This window comes from Bufo gargarizans, chromosome 2, assembly GCF_014858855.1.
Source record: "Bufo gargarizans isolate SCDJY-AF-19 chromosome 2, ASM1485885v1, whole genome shotgun sequence".
Lineage (NCBI taxonomy): Eukaryota > Metazoa > Chordata > Amphibia > Anura > Bufonidae > Bufo > Bufo gargarizans.
In genome coordinates, this window is record NC_058081.1 from 336,854,261 (window position 1) to 336,878,209 (window position 23,949).

At 45.0% G+C, this 23,949-nt stretch overlaps 1 protein-coding gene across 1 annotated transcript in view; it reads left to right on the forward strand.

Moving 5' to 3' along the window:
- Nucleotides 1-23,949, forward strand: part of LOC122925883 (leukotriene A-4 hydrolase-like) — a 32,317-nt gene that overhangs the window by 7,380 nt on the left and 988 nt on the right. Inside the window, exons 2-9 of the mRNA XM_044277230.1 lie at nt 244-375; nt 1,313-1,457; nt 2,558-2,661; nt 2,807-2,877; nt 10,160-10,214; nt 15,435-15,530; nt 21,441-21,523; nt 23,306-23,410. Coding sequence (XP_044133165.1) covers nt 244-375; nt 1,313-1,457; nt 2,558-2,661; nt 2,807-2,877; nt 10,160-10,214; nt 15,435-15,530; nt 21,441-21,523; nt 23,306-23,410 — 791 coding nt within the window. The remainder of the gene's footprint in view (nt 1-243; nt 376-1,312; nt 1,458-2,557; nt 2,662-2,806; nt 2,878-10,159; nt 10,215-15,434; nt 15,531-21,440; nt 21,524-23,305; nt 23,411-23,949) is intronic.

Genomic DNA, 23,949 nt, shown 5'->3' on the forward strand with positions numbered 1-23,949 from the left:
CGTGTGCATGAGGCCTAAAGGGGTTGTCCAGGATCAGTAAATGTGGTGCTATATCTAAAAAACAGGGACCCATCTGTCGCTGCACTGCCTGATATTGACTCTCATCTTCTTTGAAATTAATGGGGTTGAGCTGCAATACCAGACACAGCCCATGGACAAGAGTGGCACTGTTTTGGGGGGAAAAAACACCCCCTTTACCGAATTACGGAAAACCTCTGTAATATTTTCAAGAATATATTTTAGTTGCAGCTTTTTTGTTTCAGGTTAAATGAAGGTCACACAGTCTATCTGGAGAGGAGAATTGATGGACTTCTTTATGGGGAGCAGTTCCGACAGTTCAAGGCTTTGGGGGGGTGGAAAGAGCTTCAGAATTCAGTAGGTAGAAAACTGTATTTTTAGATGTGTGTATATTAGGAGTTGTGGTAATTTTACACCTGGTAATGTAGATATAAGCAATTATCATTTAATCCAGGTAGACAAATAGCATATGCTAACCACATCCTTTCCGTGTATCTAATGTGGGCCACCACACTCGTTTCAGTTCGCATTTTACCATTGTGATCTGCAACATGTTTTAATGACTTAAATAAATCATAAATAAACATGAAAAATCATCAAAATATATGCACTAATACTGGCAACGTGTATTGATAACTGGTTACACAACCACAATGGGCAAAATAGAGTACATACCAGGACAACAAATATTACAAGTTGTCAACCTATATGTTGTAGCATGATGGTAGTAACCTGCACCTCAGACCCCAAAACGTTTTACTCCTCGGCTTTTTCTGACATTTGAAATGGACGGGGCAAATTACCATATGTTTGTATGTAGTTCGATAATGATAGATAGATGATTGCATTAGAGTTTTATAGTCCATGGCGCTTCCTATTTGGCATAAATAAAGATTGGAATTTATTTTTGTAGTTGCAGGATCAGTGCATATTTTTCTGCCATTTAAATCAGTTCTCCAAGACAGGGAATCCCTGTTGAGATGGTCTGGCAGGGTGCAAAAGTTTAAAAAATAAAATCCAGCGATGAGCTCCCTTTCCGGTTCCTTTGGATTTGTGACGTCACACCAGAAGTGTAATGTGCCATGTACATGCACGTCACCTCCGCCAGTCAAACATTAGCCACAGCCAGAGGCAGAAGTTATGTGCCATGCCTAAACGCGTCATCACTGTGGTCATTGATTGGCCAGCAGCGATGACATGTATGTAGATGGCACATGACACATTATCTATACCAATGCTTATCATGGTGTTGAAAAATTCTCTTTATATTCTGTGCATTTTGCCTTGGATGCAGGTTAACACCTTTGGTGCCACTAATCCTCTCACAAACTTGGTCACCAATCTACATGAAGTTGATGTGGATGCGGCTTTCTCCTCTGTCCCTTATGAAAAAGGATTTGCCCTTTTGTTCTACTTAGAGCAGCTTCTTGGAGGACCAGGTATGTAACATAATTTTTGGATTTAAAAGCAACATCCACTGTCAAACGAGCAGTCATCTGACTGCTATTCAAAGTGTACAGGAACTTTTAGGGCTCTTTCACAATAGCGGATGCTGTGCGGGTAATCCGCTGTTGACAGAGAGCCAAGCCCTGCTCCGGACAGCAGAGACACGGAGCAGTAACATGACTGATAATGCTCCGTGCCTCTCTGTGATCTTTTTACTACAAAATCACAGTGAGATAAAGTTGTCCCCGAGATTTTGTAGTAAAAATATCAGAGGCACGGAGCGTTTTCAATCATGTTACTGCTCAGTGTGTCTGCTGTCCGGAGCGGGGCTTGGCTGTCATTCACGCAGCGGATTACCTTCACAGCATCCACTCGTGTGAAAGAGCCCTTAGGTGCTATTAGCCAAAGTGCACAATATTTTTCTGTGTTGTTTGGGCTAACAGTACAGCAAAGCTGTCCTTATAATATGTGGCCCTTAAAGGGATTTTCCCATGAAAAATATTCTACAGAGTTCAAACCAGCACCTGGATACTTGTAATTGCATGTAATTAAACAAAATGTATTCTAGCTACTGAGTTATTTAATAAAATCTATCTTTATAGCGCCACCTGCTGTTTGCTCTTTTTATAATTTCTCTGTCCTGCTCACTGAGATGGAAGCACTTGCTTAGTTACATCCTTCAACTGCCACCAGCTGCAGCAGAAAGGACACATCCCCTTAGCTGACAGGTTGAAATAGATCTAGCAGAACAATTGGAGCAATGAATGGGGAGTTTTCGAGATCCATGTGAGGTCCGGTTATGATTAAGGGGCTCAGCCAAAACACATAAACTTGGATTTACTGCACTGCTTATTAGACTTATTATGTTTTAAGAAGATTCTAATAAAGTTTTTGCTGGATGGTGGTTGATTCTGGAAGTTTGTTGCTCCTGACAATTGCCTTACTCCAGGAGTTCCGATCGCGCCAAGTCCAGAGCAGTGGAGGATGAGCTGACCACTTTATCTCGTCTTAGTGCTCTGAGTTGAACATGTGTTTTTTATGACATTTGACTGCACATTGTGAGATCTTTTTCATTGTATTTTGTATTCTATAGATGTGTTTCTGGGGTTCTTGAAAGCGTACATCCAGGTGTTTGCTTATAAGACTGTAACCACTGAGGAGTGGAAAACGTTCCTCTATTCATACTTCTCAGACAAGGTATATGCAGATATATTTTTGTTTCATTAGTTTGACATAACAATCATAGATCACATGAATGTAAATGTATTGCCTGCACTGTTTACATGGTGTTTTATGTTTTGTGCACTGGCTAACGATATGTATCTGGCTTGTGTGTATCTAGGTGGAGATTCTTGATAAAGTTGACTGGAATGGGTGGATGCACACGCCTGGCATGCCACCAGTGCAACCAAAGTGAGTTTCTGCTTGTTGCGTCTTTAATTTGATTTTCTCTCTCTCTCTGTCCAAACATTTATAGCATGACGTGTTCCCATTGGGTACAATACAGCTGCTCTGCTTCCCTTGTACACTACCTGAAAGATGCGCAGTAGCTGTAGAATAAAAATACAGTAGCCCAGGACATGCAACCTATGGATGCTGTTTGGTGCAGCCTGCCACCATTAGGACATGACAAAGCTGATTTCTTAATTGTGTCCAATCGACCTAAGTTTTATTGCTGCACAATCAGTTAATGTGTCCTTCACACCACAGAAAAGGTTGTGCACCCCAGCTGTAGATAAATACTTAGGCTAGGGACTAGAGAGACCGTGACCCACCATCCATAATGTTTGGAATCACAGTAGGTAGTTTAGTCTTAAGGAAAACTCTTGGCACTATCGACGCATGGCCATTAGTTTGATTAATGTCTGCAATATTTTTAAAATGTCATTTGGCTCAGGATAACAAATGGGCTCTACCAGCTCTCCACTGTTGTATGAGAAAAGTCTGTCTTTAGACACTGATAAATGTATGGTAGTGCACTGATTAAAAAGTCACACCTTGACCTAAAAGGTCAAAATTGTAGTTAGCAGTCTCACAGGAACTATGCGAAATGTCAGTAAAAATAGCCCTGGCCACTCATAACGCCTTTCTGCACCCACCTACTCGATTTTTACTTCCCTCCCCCAATCCCAAATAATCAGCCCAAGCTCCGGGCTCTTTTCATTCGAGCAGAACAGGACAATACTGGTTTGCATGAGTTCCAGCTCGGGCTGGACGGCTGCAGGGGTGTGCTTCTGAGGGCTTTCTCTGGCTGAAATGCAGCTAGAGCCATGTTCTGGGTCTTGATCTAGTCGTGATCTAGTCTAAATTAGAGCAAGGAGAAGTGAGAGCTGAATAAAATATACTTGCAGCTCTCATTCAGCCTGTATGGAGGAGAACAGTGGTAGGAGGACGAGCAGGAGGGAGAGGAGGTGGCTCACAGACCTTTTTGTCCCTAATTTGTCCTGCAAAATTCAAACTCTTACACAGTTACATTAAAGAAAAATTATGTCAGTCAGTTATGACTGCTGGAACACAAAGGGGGCAAAAATGTTACATAGGTCATCAGTGTCTGATCGTTGGGGACTCCCGCCGATCAGCAGTAGCGTCGCGGCTTTCTCTCAGCTTTTCCTAGGCCATTGATGACACGTTAATCACTCACAGCCCCATAGAAGTCAACAGGGCTAAGCACGTAACCAATCACAGCCGCTTTATGTACTTTTCTGTATTTTTATAAGCTCAGGAAACCCCTTTTATTCAAACTTTGTGTTTGCAGGGTAAGTTCAGCCCAATAGATCTTCTGATGTGTCATGACCCCAGACCCATCATACCCTATTGAAACTTTTTAGAGATTACAGTTATAGAAAATCTGAAATATTATGCAAAGCAATCTACTACGGACATAAGTATCACTTTACTTTGGATATGTGTCAGATTTTCATTAACAAAAATCGCTGGGCATAACCACAGTGGTTTATGACTGTAGAGCCCTTCTTTCTGGAAATCCGAAGTTCATTTTGGCTGAATTGCCCCTGTGAGGTGGAGTTCTGACATGAAGCTGTAAACAAGCATCATCTCAGATGTGACCAAAGAGCCCTACTTATATACAGTACAGACCAAAAGTTTGGACACACCTTCTCATTCAAAGAGTTTTCTTTATTTTCATGACTATGAAAATTGTAGATTCGCACTGAAGGCATCAAAACTATGAATTAACACATGTGGAATTATATACATAACTATAAAGTGTGAAAAAATATTTCAAAAATATGTCATATATTCTAGGTTCTTCAAAGTAGCCACCTTTTGCTTTGATCACTGCTTTGCACACTCTTGGCATTCTCTTGATGAGCTTCAAGAGGTAGTCACCTGAAATGGTCTTCCAACAGTCTTGAAGGAGTTCCCAGAGATGCTTAGCACTTGTTGGCCCTTTTGCCTTCACTCTGCGGTCCAGTCATTGTCCTGTTGAAAAATAAATGCTGGTCCAACTAAACGCAAACCGGATGGATTAGCATGCCGATGCAAGATGCTGAGGTAGCCATGCTGGTTCAGTATTCCTTCAATTTTGAATAAATCCCTAACAGTGTCACCAGCAAAGAACCATCACACCTCCTCCATACTTAATGTTAGGAACCAGGCATGTAGAGTCCATCCGTTCACCTTTTCTGCGTCGCACAAAGACACGGTGGTTGGAACCAAAGATCTCAAATTTGGACTCGTCAGACTAAGGCCTCATGCACACGACCGTTGTGTGCATCCGTGGCCGTTGTGCCGTTTTCCGTTTTTTTTCGCGGACCCATTGACTTTCAATGGGTCCGTGGAAAAATCGGAAAATGCACCGTTTTGTAGCCGAGGCCGTGATCCGTGTATCCTGTCCGTCAAAAAAATATGACCTGTCCTATTTTTTTGACGGACAACGGTTCACGGACCCATTCAAGTCAATGGGTCCGTGAAAGAACACGGATGCACACAAGATTGGCATCCGTGTCCGTGATCCGTGGCCGTAGGTTGCTTTCATACAGACGGATCCGAAGATCCGTCTGCATAAAAGCTTTTTCTGATCTAAGTTTTCACTTCGTAAAAACTCATTTCCGACAGTATATTCTAACACAGAAGCGTTCCCATGGTGATGGGGACGCTTCTAGTTAGAATACACTGCAAACTTTGTACAAGACTGCCCCCTGCTGCCTGGCACCACCCGATCTCTTACAGGGGGATATGCTAGCACAATTAACCCCTTCAGGTGCGGCACCTAAAGGGGTTAATTGTACTATCATATTCCCCTGTAAGAGATCAGGGCTGCCAGGCAGCAGGGGGCATACCCCCCCCTCCCCAGTTTGAATATCGTTGGTGGCACAGTGTGCGCCCACCATCGCCCCCCTCCCTCTATTGTAATAAATCGTTGGTGGCACAGTGTGCGCCCACCATCGCCCCCCCCTTCCTTCCTCTATAGTTAAAAATCATTGGTGGCACAGTGTGCGCCCACCATCGCCCCCCCCCTCTCTCTATAGTAGTAACAACCATTGGTGGCAGTGTGCGGCCTCCCATTCCTCCCCCCCCCCCATCATTGGTGGCAGCGGAGTTCCGATCGGAGTCCCAGTTTAATCGCTGGGGCTCCGATCGGTAACCATGGCAACCAGGAAGCTACTGCAGCCCTGGTTGCCATGGTTACTTAGCAATAGTACAACAGTAGAAGATTCATACTTACCTGCTTGCTGCTGCGATGTCTGTGACCGGCCGGGAGCTCCTCCTACTGGTAAGTGACAGTTCTTTAGCAATGCGCCGCACAGACCTTTCACTTACCAGTAGGTGGAGCTCCCGGCCGGTCACAGACATCGCAGCAGCAAGCAGGTAAGTATGAATCTTCTACAATTGTACTATTGCTAAGTAACCATGGCAACCAGGGATGCAGTAGCTTCCTGGTTGCCATGGTTACCGATCGGAGCCCCAGCGATTAAACTGGGACTCCGATCGGAACTCCGATGCCACCAATGATGGGGGGGGGGGAATGGGAGGCCGCACACTGTCACCAATGGTTGTTACTACTATAGAGAGAGGGGGGCCGATGGTGGGCGCACACTGTGCCACCAACGATATTCAAACTGGGGAGGGGGGGGGGGGTCTGCTGCCTGGCAGCCCTGATCTCTTACAGGGGGATATGATAGTACAATTAACCCCTTCAGGTGCGGCACCTGAGTAGTTATTTGTGCTGATCACGGCCCCCTGTAAGAGATCGGGTGCTGCCAGGCAGCAGGGGGCAGTCATGTACACAGTTTTTCAGTATATTCTAACCTGAAGCGTCCCCATCACCATGGGAACGCCTCTGTGTTAGAATATACTGTCGGAAATGAGTTTCACGATGTAGCTCATATCCGACAGTATATTCTAACGTAGAGGCGTTCCCATGGTGATGGGGATGCTTCAAGTTATGTTCGGGTGTCCGCCTGGCCGTGCGGAGGCAAGCGGATCCGTCCAGACTTATAATGTAAGTCAATGGGGACGGATCCGTTTGAAGATGACACACTGTGGCTCAATTTTCAAACGGATCCGTCCACCATTGACTTTCAATGTAAAGTCTGGACAGATCCGTCTGAGGCTATTTTCACACTTAGAAATGTTTTAACAATATAATGCAGACGGATCCGCTCTGAACGGAGCCACCGTCTGCATTATGAACACAAGTGTGAAAGTAAGGGACTCCTGACTTTACATTGAAAGTCAATGGGGACGGATCCGTTTGCAATTGCACCATATTGTGTCAACGTCAAACGGATCCGTCCCCATTGACTTGCATTGTAATTCAGGACGGATCCGTTTGGCTCCGCACGGCCAGGCGGACGCCAAAACGACTTTTTTTTCATGTCCGTGGATCCTCCAAAAATCAAGGAAGACCCACGGACGAAAAAACGGTCACTGATCACGGACCCCGTTTTTGCGGACCGTGAAAAAAAACTGTCGTGTGCATGAGGCCTAAAGCACAGATTTCCACTGGTATAATGTCCATTCCTTGTGTTCTTTAGCCCAAACAAGTCTCTTCTGCTTGTTGCCTGTCCTTAGCAGTGGTTTCCTAGCAGATATTCTACCATGAAGACCTGATTCACACAGTCTCCTCTTAACAGTTGTTCTAGAGATGTGTCTGCTGCTAGAACTCTGTGTGGCATTGACCTGTCTCTAAACTGAGCTGCTGTTAACCTGCGATTTCTGAGGCTGGTGACTCGGATGAACTTATCCTCCGCAGCAGAGGTGACTCTTGTTCTTCCTTTCCTGGGGCGGTCCGCATGTGAGCCAGTTTCTTTGTAGCGCTTGATGGTTTTTGTGACTGCACTTGGGGACACTTTCAAAGTTTTCCCAATTTTTCGGACTGACTGACCTTCATTTCTTAAAGTAATGATGGCCACTCGTTTTTCTTTACTTAGCTGTTTTTTTCTTGCCATAATACAAATTCTAACAGTCTATTCAGTAGGACTATCAGCTGTGTATCCACCTGACTTCTCCACAACGCAACTGATGGTCCCAACCCCATTTATAAGGCAAGAAATCCCACTTATTAAACTTGACAGGGCACACCTGTGAAGTGAAAACCATTTCAGGTGACTACCTCTTGAAGCTCATCAAGAGAATGCCAAAAGTGTGCAAAGCAGTAATCAAAGCAAAAGGTGGCTACTTTGAAGAACCTAGAATATGACATATTTTCAGTTGTTTCACACTTTTTTGTTATGTATATAATTCCACATGTGTAAATTCAGAGTTTTGATGCCTTCAGTGTGAATCTACAATTTTCATAGTCATGAAAATAAAGAAAACTCTTTGAATGAGAAGGTGTGTCCAAACTTTTGGTCTGTACTGTGTGTGTGTGTGTGTGTGTAAAATATATATATAGTCACTATATACCTTTCCATTACTGTAATAAAAAGTGATAAAGGACACACCTTTAGACTCCGACAGGGTAATTGCTGCCTATGACCGTGCTTGGCATATTTGCTTTCATATGGTGAACAAGTTCACCCAAATGTGGTGTGAACTTGCCTTACTATTACATGACAACGTAATTTACACAACATCTTAATGCAGATAATCTGTGCTATCTAGTGCAGGGGAAAGGTATCCAGGCATATTGCAGCTGTCCTTTCTGTTCTAGTGCATGATATAAAATGTAAGCAGTGACCCAATGTGCTGCTATAGGCAACCCCATCCACCTTTCCTCTGCATTAGTTTTCCAACTTGTAGTATTGTACAGTCTTTTCCTATTCCCATTGCCATACCCAATATTTTAAAGGGGTTTTTTCCCATCTGCAGGTTTTCCCTGCTCTTCCAGCATCCTCCTCTTGCCTGCACTTGTGCATGTGGGCAGGATGTTTGCTTTTGATTGACAGTTTGTCTGGCAGATCGTGCATGCTCCTGCTGCTCGTGGTGTAGCAGCATGTGGAAAAACAAGAATAGTGTAGCAGGTTTTGGATCGTGACAACCAGCGTTGAAAAGTGTGGCTGTCACGATCCCTCAGTTATATTGTTCCGACCCTGCAGAGGTGCTGCCAAGACTGAGTGAGCAGTCTCTAAACTAAACGCTGTTATTATAACAGTAATTTAGAGACAGACTCACTGCGGGATCTTATCTACAGTTACGTGCTCTTTGATCAGTGGAGGATGGTGCACAGGCAGATCTAACTCTTTCTATGGAAAAACTTGAGCGCATGCCCATAGACATCTATGCAGCTGAGTAGAGGTGGCTGGGCAGAAAGCTCTGATGTGCACGCTCCCAAGGTGCCAGCCACCCGTGGAAAACCGCATGGCTACAAGACACTGCGCAATCGCGGCCACCACTGCTGTATCGCTGTGGTGGCCGCAACTATAGGCTACCAAGTGTAAACACAACAAAGATCAAAGTCCAGATATCTGAAAAAGGATCGAAGACTGAAAATTTAGTAAGTTATCATTTATGCTATTTGGAATTTAATTACACCTGATTCACAAGATGGGAATTACCCCTTTAAGTTCTGGAAAACCCTGTTATCAATACATGGATGTTCCATTAAAATTTGCCCAATTAAGATCCATAATGAAGTCGATTTTAGGAACAATAAAAAAAAATATGGCTGTAACCCATTGACGAAATAGTACTTCTAATATACGTACCTTCCTGATACTCCACCAACTTTTGCATCTGTGATCTGGTTACATGACTCAAGTTTTTGGCTATCTGGTTCTTTACCTGCTGGCCTGGGCAATGTATGGGCATCATCACCGACATCTGGTACATTGTTGGATGAAAGCGCCAGCAGAAGAAACAGCGTTTTCTCTGATGCATGCACAGTAACAGCCATGTACTGCGCTCAGGGATTGGTTGACCAGCAGTCAGTGCAAATCATCATAAGCCGGGTTGGAAATGAGCACTAGGCCAAATGGATGTGACATTGGCAATGAGGGTGGGGGGGCGGGGAGCACAGTAAATTTGGATAAAAAATAAGCAGGTATTTGGAGCTGTTCAGAATTGGACTAGAGGTAGGGAAGGAGGATTTTCAAAAATTTGATTAGGGTACTGGCAAAAAAAGCCTTTAATTAAAATGCAGCAGTATAATAAAACGTGCAAAATGTAACTCTTTTGTGTTTCCCTTGAGCCTCAGAGTCCTGATGCAGTTTGATGCATTTCTGCTTCTTTTTTTTTTTTTAAGCATCATTCTGACAAATTAAATCGGTTTTTCCCTCTGAACTTTCTGCAGGTATGATATGACTCTTGCCAATGCCTGCATCAAACTTGCGGACAGATGGATTGAGGTAAGAGATGCAGATCCTTTCTGGTCTTGGCTTTAACAGCTTTAAATAGAACAGATAATGATACTACCAAACCGTAAGGTTTGTCGTGGTTGTGACTCGACTGCGCAGCAGACTCGTACCATTCAGCTATATGAGCCGCAGCAGGCTCTAATGAAACTAATTAGGACCACACTCTCTAGAGGGTCTGTATTAATAGGTTCAAGGTATGAGGTATCGCCGGTGCTGCTCATCCATTAACAATGCAGACCAACTAAACAGTGCGATCCTAATTACTTTCATTAAAGCCTGCTGCAGCTCTTCAGTACTCGACCACAGCGCAACCACGCTGCAACTGCGACATATGCTCTGTTGGCTGTGCCCTCAGGGACTGTTCACATGGTGTACTTTGACACTGTCAAAATCCACCATGTACAGTATACTGCGGCAGAAACAACAGCGGTGTCTGCTGCTTTTGTGCACGGACCATGGACCCACTTGCTACTTTGCTCCATTAAATAGAGATAAGCCATGAGCAGACAGCTGCTGTGGCCTCAAGTGGCAGCTGTCCACACACCATGCCAAGGAGGGACACATCCCTTCTTGGTGCGGTCCCAGCTTTTAACTGCCAGGCTGTGAACGCCAGCGCTGCGTTCCGTTGAAAACAATGGAAGGCAGAACACATGCAGCCGCCACTGAAATTTTGGCAAGAATTTTATAACAGTTCTGATGAAGATATCCCCTTCTAGAAATGACTGGCTGGATGACCCATTGATCACCCAGGTCTGTTTCAGCTGGAGTTTTTGTCCGGCCACCTCTCTGCATGTTTGCCGTGCTGTGGCCGGACCTCTGGGCCGCCCCCATTATAGAGAATGGGGCTGGAGCAGACTTCCAGCGCTACACATGGGCTAACGCTAGTACGGACCTTGCTAACGCTAATGTGAAGGTAGCCTTAGTGGTACCCAAACTATGACCACTCTGGGTCACAGATGGGTGGTCCTGCCCCTGGGAACTCATCCGAGTGCTCGGCCAGTATAAAGCTGCCACTAATCACCCAATGAACGAGCAAATGCTCATTCTTCTGTTGAAAGTATCATTTGGTGTGGACACCTGAATGATCGTTTAAGGACAGCAGTGCCCGAAGCTTTATTGACATAAAAACACACTGAGGGAGAGGGGTTCAGTCCTCTTCTTCGTCGACGTCCTCGGAGATGTTGTAGTCCCGCAGCAGGCTATTGATAAAGTCTGCGGCAGTTGAAGACTGACATCTTCTCCCTCCTCAGTACGAGCCGGTTCCTAGCAAGCCATATAGCGTCCTTAACACAGTTCATAAGGCGCCAGGCCTCCTGGATGGCTCCAACAGTATGAATCCCAGGAAATAGTCCGTACATCACCGAAGTGTATTGCAGGCTGTTCATGGGTACAGAGTCTTTGAGTTCATGTTCCAGGGCGTCCAACAGGCCCTGAGCAAAGGGGCACTTCCAAAACAAGTGGTAAGATGTTTCCTCCTTGAATGGGCACCTGGGGCAGTGCCGGGTTTTGCTCAGGTTGCGGGCGTGCACGATTGACCGAATTGGCAGTCCTCCCTGAAAGGCCATCCATGACAAGTCTTTGTGCCCTTTGCTTAACCTATCTGACGACACATTAGTCCAAACTGTCTCTGTGGTTTTGTCATGGATCCCTGGAATTGACTCCACCATGTCCTTTGCTCTGATGAGTTTGTGGATAGTTTTTGGCTTCCACAAGTCGGGTTTGAGGCCCTCCAGCTGATGTTCCCTCACAAACCTGACGACGTCCCAGTAGAACCAGGGAGCGTGCCAGTTGTAAGGGATGGAGCTGTCCCACTTGTCCCAGCCCATGCCTCCTCAGAAAGGTAAGAGAAAAAAGCGAGACATAGCCTTGCCCGCAGAGCCGTTGGCAGCTTTCAGAGTCCGACTAACGCTGTCACAAACAAAGGCGATCCGCAGTACAGTGGGCAGGTCCGGTATGCCCTTTCTGCCCTTGCGGGGCTCTTTGAACATGATGGCTCGCTTCACTCTGTCCATCTTAGATCCCTAGACAAAGCGAAACACTGTCCTGGTGATGGCCCTGGAAATGGTGGCAAGAGGGGGCCTTGCCTGTGCAGTGTACTGTAGCACAGGCAAAACTTCGTTACGCAGGACGAGTGCTTTTCCTTCGATCGTGAGGCGTCTGAGGCTCCACAGTCCGATTCTTTGATTCACCTTGGCCACGCGTTCTTCCCAAGACTTGAGGGCTGCGCCTTCCTTCCCGAACCAGACTCCGAGAATTTTGATGAAGTCTGATTTGATGTTGAATGGAAAGGGGGCAGAAGAGGCCAGTTGCCGCAGTTGACTTTGGCCCCAGTTGACTTGTCCGAACTACTCTCAGGTCTAGACGAGTGCAGTCACCGAACGCCGATCAGCGCAGAAGACGGTCACGTCGTCCATGTACAGCGAGCACTTGACCTCGTAATGTCCTGGTCCTGGTGCAGTGATCCCTCTGATCTCCCCATTCTGCCTGATAGCCTCCGCGAAGGATTCTATAACACAAACAAAAAAGAGAGGTGAGAGACCCCAGAGTGGATAGGGAAGGGGTCAGTCTTCCAACCGTTCACCAACACTGTGCTGCAAATGTCAAGGTATATTAGGTCAACAAAAGAACAGAACCTCCTGCCTAGACCTAGCCTGCCCATAAACTCATGAGAGACCCGATTGAATGCCTTCTCCTGGTCCAGGCTGACCAGGGCGGCATGAACACAACGGTCCTACATGTAGTGCACAGTGTCTCTCACAAGAGTGAGGCTGTCTGCAATCCTGCGGCCGGGAATGCCGCAGGTCTGGTCCAGGTGGACGATTCCTCCGATGACTACCTTCAGCCGGTTGGCCAGTACCTTTGCGAGGATCTTGTATTCCACGTTCAGGAGAGAGATAGGACGCCAGTTTTTCAGGTCACATCTCTCCCCCTTCCGCTTATACAGGATTGTGATCATTCCTTCCCTCAACAATGGGGGCATCCTACCCTCCACCACCATCTCCTCATAGAGTTCCAGCAGGTCCGGACAGATCAGATCCCCCAGCGCTACATAGAGCTCTGCTGGGAGGCTGTCACTGCCCGGGGTCCTGCCGGACCTAAAGGATCTAGCGGCAGAGAGCACCTCCCCCACCGTCAGAGGGTCATCAATGGCCTCCGCACCTGCCGGATCAAGATGGTTAGTGATACCTGACAGGAATTTATCGGTGGCCGTCTGGTCTGTGTTTTTCGGGGAGTAGAGGTCCTCCTTCCCCGAACGCATGTTGCCGTCTTTGTCTCGGAGTTGGTTCAGGGGCGTGTGGCCGGTGTGGAGTTTCCTGAAAAAGAAAGAGTTACACTTCTCACCCTTCTCCAGGTTTTCCACTTTGGAATGGAAGACGATTTGCCTGGATTCCTCCTCAAAGTGCCTTTTCAGGCTCTTTTTGGCTTCCTCCAGCTCCTCTCTAACCTTCACGTTGCAGCGCTCTGAAGGCCTTCTTCTTCTCACACACCTGATGTTGTTGCTTATCCTGAAAGAAACACCAAAACTGGACTTCAACATACTCCCACCAGTCGCTAGTCCGTTGAAACAAGCATTTGTCATTCCGCCAGGCTATGTAGACCTATCTAAGTTCCGCAAGCACATCCTTGCGATTCAGCAGGGCGCAGTTCAGTTTCCAGGACCCTCGGCCGGGGGGGAACCCGGTGCCGGCAGTTAAAATCCCCGGCCATCACTACGGTCCTGGTGGTAGCGAGTTGCAGTCGGAGGGCCTGGAAGAGCTCCAGTCACTCATTCTTGTCAGGGGAGGCGTACACGTTGATGAGCCTAACCGGCTCTCCCGCCCAGGAGCCGTCTACGACAAGAAGTCTGCCGCAGACTAGCTCCTGGACGGAGTCAAGTGTGAACGAGTTGCCCCTGAGATGGATGGCTACCCCGGCCGACTTGCAGTCGCCACCACCAGACCAGTAGGAGGGGCCATGGGACCACTCCCTGGCCAGATGGTTGTATGACCTAGAGAGGGACATAGTACACTCCTGTAACATAAACACGTCAATAACCTGTGCAGTAAGAAAGGTTAGTACCGTCTGACGTCTGAACCTGTCCCTGATGCTCCTAACATTGATGGTAAAAAGGTTAAAATTTGCCATCATGTGAGAGAAAAAAAGAGGTTAGCGGAAACGATGCATCTTAGTTACCGCTCCGGTCGTCCGGCAGGCTTCTCTTTGTCTTGCCCGCTGTCTGTGAGTAACTTCTCCAACAGCCGGCACTGCTATGCGATCTCGTTGAGAGCTTCGGTTTTCTGGGGGGCTTCTTGCGGCTCGGTGGTTTCCCCGCTGGCCACTGTTACCTCCACATTCGTCTCGCCGAAGCTTTCTGTGGTGTGGAGGCTTTGTTGTTCGGCGGCCTCGTTGGTGGCTACTGGGTCTTCCACCTGCTGCTCCATTTCTTCTTTGTCAGACAGGGAGATTTCCACTGCCTCGACCATCTTTTTCTTGGAGTGATCAGCTGCTGGGCTGTCCCTCCCCTTTCTTTTCCCATTTCTTTGGGCGACACCTGGGGATTCAAGAGGGGGAAAGTCCTCCAAAGAGAGGGCTGAAGCAGCTGGAGGAAGGGTTAGTGCTGCTGCAGTGGTGGCCATGGGGCGGGTTGGACTGGGTGCGGTGGAAGGTACCACTGAGGTAATGGGCAGTTGGATTTGAGAATCCTCAGTTGTGGTGACGACGGGGCGGGAGAGGGGGGTGACGGGAGCATGGCCTAGGGCAGGTGTCTGCTTACCCTCCTTCCTGGGTAGTTTCGCCTTTTGGTTTGGTTGCCACCAGAGTCTGGGCTGGGGTGGACTTCCCGCTGGCCGGGGCTCTGGCTGCAACGGCTGCCCAGGTACGTTCCCTCATTGGGCAGTTCTTGTAGACGTGGGAGGCCAGACCGCACAGATTGCATACAGTCTTCTTGGGGCAGTCCTTGAAGTCGTGCCCTGCCACATGACAGATCCTGCAGATCCCACATCTTCCCAATAGTTGCATAGTGCTTAGACAATCCCTTTAAAACCTCTCCTTAAAAAAAAGTGTCTTTAAAATAAACTGGTTGAAAAACAATCAGTAGAAATAAAAAATGCAATATTAGAGACTATGATTATATTTATTTTTAATCCATGTTGACCTTTTGTGTGTCATGTATATTATATTCTTAACACTATTTTAACACAAAACTGAGCATCCTGTTTGCCATTTCTTTAGGCTAAGGAGAGTGATCTGAGTTCATTCACTGCAGCAGACCTGAAAGAATTATCATCTCATCAGCAAATTGAGTTTCTGACTATCTTGCTTCTTAAGGTAATTGTTTCTGCTTTGCTATGGAGATAAGGTCACATTCTATTATGCAAAGTGTTTTCTCTTGTATCCGTATTGCGCAGCCTTCTCTCGTCCGACACCAAGCACCCCTCCGATCTGATATTGATGATCTATCCTGAGGATAGATCATCAATATTAAAATCCCAGAAAACCCCTTTAATCAGTCTTTTACTTTTTAGATTTTTGCGCAACCCCTGTCAAAACTATGGAATCTCTACACCTAGACAATGTGTTTTTTGGTTTATGATATGACACAAAACCATGGTGGTTTAAAAGCTGAACATTCTTGCTTCTGAAAAATACCTCAACAAATAAAAGTAAATTGTTTTAATTGATGACATATGTCTTACAGATTAAGTAGAGGTAAAATGATGGAATTATCAACATATTTCCTAATTAATACTTTGTGGCTCCTCCTTGGGCTTTAATGGTGTCATGAATTCTTAGAAGCAAGGACGTCACCAATGATAAACAATGTCAAGCTGATGTTATGTCAGCAGCTTGTGCCCACGAGGCACCGTTTCCTGTGTGTCTGTTAGGAATATTCTTCATTAAACCTTACCTAATTCTGCAGTACTGCATATGTTAACCCTTTGGCTCTGTGTGCAGCTTCTGCTGTATATGCTGTGCTGTTTGTCTTACTGTCTGAGCAATAAGGTCCCTAGCTTACTAGGTCCTTGCTAAGGTTTTTGTTTTGCCCGTGTTTTAACCTCTGCGTGTTTGACATTCTAACTCTCTGCTGCCAGCTCTGAACTTGGACCTCTTTCCGGTATTCACTGTCCCAAGTTTTGCCTGATCCCTCAGTGCTCTGCATCAGTGTCTTCTTCTGGTGGGTCAGCTGTCGACCACCCTGGGACTTAGCTAGGAGGTAGCAGCCTAGTGGCTCCCTTGCAGCGACATTCAGATCCCTGTACGGGGTTAAAGGGTGAATACTAGGGGACTGCCAGGATAACACCCTTAGGTCTCGCCCAAAGTCAAACTGATTAGTTGACACAGAGGTTCCACATCCACTGATTATAACAGCTGGTTCCAATGTTCTCTTAGAGGGGTTTGATAGGTCAGTTTTGGAAAATGGGCCAGTTCAGTTTGCTACCCAGGCAGTTTGCTGGCCATGCCTTTTCAGAATAAGGATTTTCAGAAAAAAAAAAAACGGATGCCATGTTTCTATTGTAACATTGCCTAAAACGGACAAGAATTGGACATGTTATATATTTTATTTTTTATTTTTACGGGGCTACGGAACGGACATACTGATGCGGACAGCAATCGGTGTGATATCCGCATTTTTTGCGGACCCATTGAAATGAAATGGTTCTGCATCCTATCAGCAAAAAAAAAAAAAAAAACTGAACGGACACTGAAATAAACAATGTTCATGTGCATGTAGCCTAAGGAACCATTCACACATCTGCAAAACAGACACCGGCAATGTGCGTTCCGCATTTTGCGGACAATAATAGGACATCTTCTATTTTTTTGTGGAACGAAAGTGCGGATCCACAAATGTGGATGCGGGCAGCACATTCCGGCCCCATTGAAAATGAATGGGTCCGCACCTGTTCCGCATAATTGCGGAATGGATGTGGACCCATTTTGCAGACGTGTGAATGGACCCTAAAACTGTAAAACTCTTTGCTCTGTAGAAAGATGTATGATCATTCTGAATAATGATGGCATCATAAAAGCATCGAAAACTTCTAACATGCAACCTTGGTTTCTTCAGGCAGTCATCATTATGTTTCATTAGAATGGCACCAAATTAAAAGTCCCAGCATTGTACCTGATTCATCACAATATTATAATCGTTTATTACATATCACTTTTATCCAATTATTCACACTCTAGGATTTTAATGTAGAAAAGCCAAGTGAAAGTCTGCACCATCATCAGTCCATACCTTACAGTTCTGTCACAAGCACCGACTCCGGTTTTAATTTGTTTGTTGTGCGTTCTCTGTTTTCAAGGCGTATGTCTTTTGAGTTCTCCATCCGGATGCTTTGACGTCTTCCTTGGTCTGCCCGTATATTATCCTTTTATAACCTTCCCATATTGTTTATACTTGCTGGATATTTTGCACAGAGGTGTACGGAAAGATCTGACATCTCTTGTCACACTTCCATCTTGAAGGAGTTTTAGAATTCATTCCATTTGTTCAGTTGACAGTTCTCTTATCAAGGCCAACAGCTCGATGAGATCTGCAAGCATTCCTTTTTAACCCTAGACTATTGAATTTCATTGCTTTAAAGTTACATTGCTTTAAATGTTCCCTGAAGCCAGAATGTTCAATTTTTGAACATCAAGGCAAAAACGCAAATCGCAGATTTTTACAAAACAAAGTAAAATAAGCTGAGTGAACATCCTCTAAGTGTGATGAGTCCATTGTTTTTGTCAGGAATTGTAGCACCACTGCATAGAAAAGAGGGAGTTTGCTAAAATGTGTCATTTTTAAAAGTAAGGCCCCTTTACACTGCCCAGTATTCGGACAAATTATTGCTAACTAGCGTTCGTACAAGTGCTCATTAGGGATAAACTGCCCGTTTAAAGGTGCTGCTGATTACCCAATGAATAAGCGAAACGCTAGTCCATCGGGTAATAGTTAATTTTTTTTGTGTGATCACCTAAATTGTTTATGGGCAGCAGAGACTGTTTAGACGGCACAATCTGCTGCCCACAAACAATGATTCTCTATGGGGATGAGATCGCAGCATGTAAATGCATCTCTCCTCCACCGACGAGCAGGTGAGTGTTCCTTCCTGACAATCGCCTGCTCCATCAGGCAGTGTACAGGGGCCTTTACAGTCTGCAATGGTAAGTTCCATCTGCCCCTCTTTCTTTCATTGTTACCTACTGTAACAAGTCACTTGTGGTAAAGGTAAACTTTAATGATGGTATATTTAGTGAAAAGGTGACAGATATCTGATGTTCAGTGTATAGTGCAGCATTTCCGCTGTATGTGGCGGCAATTCTGCCGAGGCATCCGGTAAAAATTACTCCAGTCATTTTCTTTTTAACATTGGCGCCTGTGGGTGGTGTTTGCCACTATGTGGCATCATTTAGTTAAATACATCCAAGGTTTTTGTTAGGAAATCCTTAAACGAAAACCTTGTACGAGCACTGCAGAACAGTGTGAGAAGTCCCATAGTCCAGAGAGAACTTTTTTTTTTTTTCCTTCCTGATTCAGAGCAGCGGGACCAGGGCACACTCACATTTCCAGCTGTGAGATCAAGAAGAGTTAGAAATTTGAATCTATTTAGACTGGAAGCTATTTTTAATTGGATAGCTGGGAAGACTTTCTTGCATCTGGTCAACAGTCAGCCAGACTTTCTTGAGTGACATAGGAAGTTAGAAGCTAGGGGTGTTCTAAGTTATGTTTCACCTAATGCCAGGGTATAAAAATGATCTATTGAACTCCTCTTTACAGCACATTACAGTGCTATTGTTTGTCTATCAAGATTAAAGAGGATATCCCAAGTTAGACAGCTAGTAAAAATGGATAATAGATGTAATACAGTGAGGAACAGAAGTATTTGAACACCCTGCGATTTTGCAAGTTCTCCCACTTAGTCATGGAGGGGTCTGAAATTCACATTGTAGGTGCAGTCCTACTCTGACAGACAGAATAAAAAATAAATAAATCAGGAAATCACATTGTATGATTTTTAAAGAATTTAGTTGTCTTGCACTGCTGAACATAAGTATTTAAACACCTGAGAAACAGCAAGAATCTCAAAGACCTGTTACTGTGCCTTTTAAAAAGTCCACCTCTACTCCACTCATTAATCTAACTAAGGCTACTTTCACACTAGCGTTCATCGGTCCGCTCGTGAGCTCCGTTTGAAGGGGCTCACGAGCGGACCCGAACGCAGCCGTCCAGCCCTGATGCAGTCTGAATGGATGCGGATCCGCTCAGACTGCATCAGTCTGGCGGCGTTCAGCCTCCGCTCCGCTCGCCTCCGCACGGACAGGCGGACAGCTGAACGCTGCTTGCAGCGTTCGGGTGTCCGCCTGGCCGTGCGGATCCGTCCAGACTTACAATGTAAGTCAATGGGGACGGATCCGTTTGAAGATGCCACAATATGGCTCAATCTTCAGGCGGATCCGTCCCCCATTGACTTTACATTGAAAGTCTGGACGGATCCGTACGAGGCTATTTTCACACTTAGCTTTTATATGCTAAAATAATGCAGACGGATCTGTTCTGAACGGAGCCTCCGTCTGCATTATTATGATCGGATCCGTTCAGAGCGGATCCGATCGAACGCTAGTGTGAAAGTAGCCTTAGTAGCACCTGTCTGAGCTCTTTAGACACCTGTCCACCCCACAGTCAGATGCCAACTACTACCATGGGCAAGACCAAAGAGATGTCAAAAGACACCGGAGACAAAATTATGGACCTCCACACGGCTGAAAAGGGCTACGGGGCAATTGCCAAGCAGCTTGGTGAAAATGGAGCAATTGTTAGAAAATGGAAGAGGCTAAAGACGACTGTCAGTCTCCCTCGAACTGGGGCTCCATGCAAGATCTCACCTAGTGGGGTATCACTGATGATAAGAAAGGTCAGGAATCAGCCCAGAACTACAAGGGAGGAGCTGGGACCACAGTTTCAAAGGTCACTGTTGGTAGAACACTACACCATCATGGTTTCAAATCATGCATTGCACGGAAGGTTCCCCTGCTCAAGTCATCACATGTCCAGGACCGTCTGAAGTTTGCCAATGACCATCTGGATGATCCAGAGGAGGCATGGGAGAAAGTCATGTGGTCAGATGAGACCAAAGTAGAACTTTTTGGTCTAAACTTCACTCATCGTGTTTGGAGGAAAAAGAAGGATGAGTTGCATCCCAAGAAACACCATCCCTACTGTGAAGCATATGCTTTTGGGGGTGCTTTTCTGCGAAGGGGACAGGACGACTGCAGTGGAGGAGGAATAGGGCTATTTATTGTGAGATTTTGAGTAACAACCTCCTTAACCGTCACAAAAACTTCTTAGAATAAAGACCTAGGCTGAATATATATATATATATATATATATATATATATATATATATATATACTGAGTACACTTAAAACATAGCTTTTACTAGTATTAATTAAAAGATTAAACCCACAAAGTGCTCAAATAAACAGTGAGAAAAAGTATCAAAAATATGACACAAATGGACGTATAAAACTACGGCGGTGGGGGGGGAGGGGGGGGTGCCGCGGGGGTGATACAGGATACCCCATGATAATTTATCTCCTAGGTCATATTTTTAAATGTGGAACAAACTCTTTAAAGGACAGATTCTTGATTTTCTGCATTGGTTAGCAAACTATACTCTTAAGGCTACTTTCACATTAGCGTTCGGGGCTCCGCTTGTGAGTTCCGTTTGAAGGCTCTCACAAGCGGCCCCGAACGCATCTGTACTGCCCCAATGCATTCTGAGTGGATGCGGATCCGCTCATAATGCATCAGTCTGGCACCGTTTGGCCTCCATTCCGCTCAGCAGGTGGACCGTTCGGGTGTCTGCCTGGACGTGCGGAGGCAAACTGATCCGTCCAGACTTACAATGTAAATGAATGGGGACGGATCCATTTGAAGTTGACACAATATGGCTCAATTTTCAAACTGATCCGTCCCCCATTGACTTTCAATGTAAAGTCTGGATGGATCCGTCTGACTAACTTTCACACTTCAAATTTTTTCTAAAATATAATGCAGACGGATCTGTTCTGAACGGATCCCATCGTCTGCATTATAGAAGCGGATCCGTCTGTGCAGACACCAGACGGATCCGCTCCGAACGCAAGTGTGAAAGTAGCCTAAAATGACCAGTGTCCGAATATATACATTTTTCATCAAATACCATATTGATAGAATATGGATTCCAACTACATTTTTATTCTGTGCAGGATCCATTGCCTGTGTCTCATGTGAAGCGTATGCAAGAGGTGTACAACTTCAATGCTGTCAAGAACTCTGAAATTCTATTTAGGTATGTAAGACAAAGACCTACAATTTGTTCATAATGTAGCCGTTCAAAAACAGTTGTTATGCTAGTGAAGGTATTCTGCCATCTGCTGGTAACTTTTTAGCTTTAGATTTGACATATCTTATAGCCTTAGTGGCAGTATGCAAGATTTTGGACCAGGCAGTCTGAAGATGTACCAAATTTATCAGTATTTTGTGCTGTTCCACCTATTGGTTGGTTTAATTTATAAAATAACAATAACTTTTACAAAGACAGGTGCACTCTGCGGTCTTACTAAACCCTCATACTGATACTGAGATTAGCCAACATATCCTACTGTCTATTGTGGCACTTGTGGTCCGCTGCTGGCATCCTCCATTGTATGCATTTTTGCTGGGGATTGCCGTTAGCAGCAGACCACAAGTGGGGTATAGATGCGCCTCTGCATATGGGGTTGAGAACTTCCTGCTTTTCATTACCACGCCAATCTGTAGTTTTATATTTAGAATTGTTTGGAGGTGTAAAAACTCCTAGACTGAATGTGCCTTTATTTCCATCCACAGGCAGCATTCTGGTGCACATGTGAGGCCTGGGCTATATCAGCCAGTCTTGGGTGGGGCTCAGAGCTCTCTCCTTCCTCCCATTGTAAGCATGGTCACATGCTGGAGGTAACTGGGAGTTTGCTGTGAGTCGGACTTTGCACTCCTGTATTTTGCCCACTGGCTCCTGGTATTGCCCACACAGCACAGGTATGTTTATCGTTAGGTCCCGAGCTACTTGAGAAACTTTGGAGCGGTGCTTGGGCTCCTCCAAGCAGGATATGTTGGCTAATCTATCAATTTTAAATCTGTATGAGGGTTTAGTAAGACCGCAGAGTGCATCTGTCTTTGTGAAAGTTATTGTTATTTTGTTTTATTATCACATCCACACATTTGCTATCCTGTGTAGGATGTCTATTGTGGTACTTGTGGTCCACTGCGGGCATCCTCCATTGTATGCATTTTTGCTGGGGATTGCCATTAGCAGCAAATGCCCCCCCTTCCCCCGGTATCGATGCGCCACTGCATATGGGGTTGAGCACTTTTCATTACCACGCCAATTTGTAGTTTATATATTGGTTTAAAGGGAACCTGTCACCGGGATTTTGTGTATAGAGCTGAGGACATGGGTTGCTAGATGGCTGCTAGTACATCTGCTATACCCAGTCCCCATAGCTCTGTGTGCTTTTATTGTGTATAAAAACCGATTTGATACATATGCAAATTAACCTGAGATGAGTCAGAGCTTGAAAAGATGACTCTTCTCTGGTCACACAAGTAAGATATGACTCTCTTGTGTTAATTTGCATATGTATCAAATCATTGTTTTTTTTTACACAATAAAAGCACACAGAGCTATGGGGAATGGATATTGCAGATGTGCTAGCGGCCATCTAGCAACCCATGTCCTCAGCTCTATACACAAAATCCCGGTGACAGGTTCCCTTTAATTTATACCAAAATTTGATGGCAAAATGTGTTTAGTGATAATTTTAAACATTGTTTCCCCCTATGGTTGGACAATTAAGAATGTGTGGTTATAGTTTTCTGTCCAGAGAGATTGTCATTTCATTAGTATACTGTTGTCTATCGCCTTTACCTGCTATCTTACTGACATTTTTTTTAAATGGCAAGGCTGATGTAAAACTTATAGCCTGTGACTATCTGGATTTATGTAATTACACTAATGTTTCCCTTTTGGAATACTTTATTTAATTCTATTCTTATTCAAACCTTTTGATTGTTTTTTTTTCTTCCTCACATGTAGGTGGTTACGACTTTGTATTCGTGCTAAGTGGGAAGAAGTTATTCCTTTGGCCTTAAAAATGGCAACAGAGCAGGGCCGGATGAAATTTACTCGTCCAATGTATCAGTAAGATATAATAAGGATTCTGCTGCAATTACCTGAAATCTGGAAATGGCAATGTTCTGTGCTTGTTGCACTTGGAGAGTATTACCAGCATCAGTGATCATCAACCTTTAAGGGTGTCCGCACACTTAATATTAAACGTGAATTTTTATGCAGAAAATCCACAGCATGATACTGTACCAGCTAAGTAGATGAGATTTTGAAAACCTCATCAAAACAGTGCAGACATTTTCTGCATGTAAATGGACCTGCGATGCAATTTAGCAATACATAGCATGAGTTATTTGTGAGGATATTCCTCGCAAGCTGGGGCAAATCTGTAACAATCAGCATGTAACACAGATCAGATAATGCGACAGAAAAGGTGCATAAAATACATAGCTTTGTGCGTGTGGCCTTACACCATTTGATTTCTTTAATTGATCTGAAATTATCTACTGACTTATTAATATCTGTATGGGGGTTGGAACTGTTTTCTCATACAGACCACCTAATCCACTGACTTTAAACAAAAACTAAAGCTCGTAAAACCCCTTTAACTG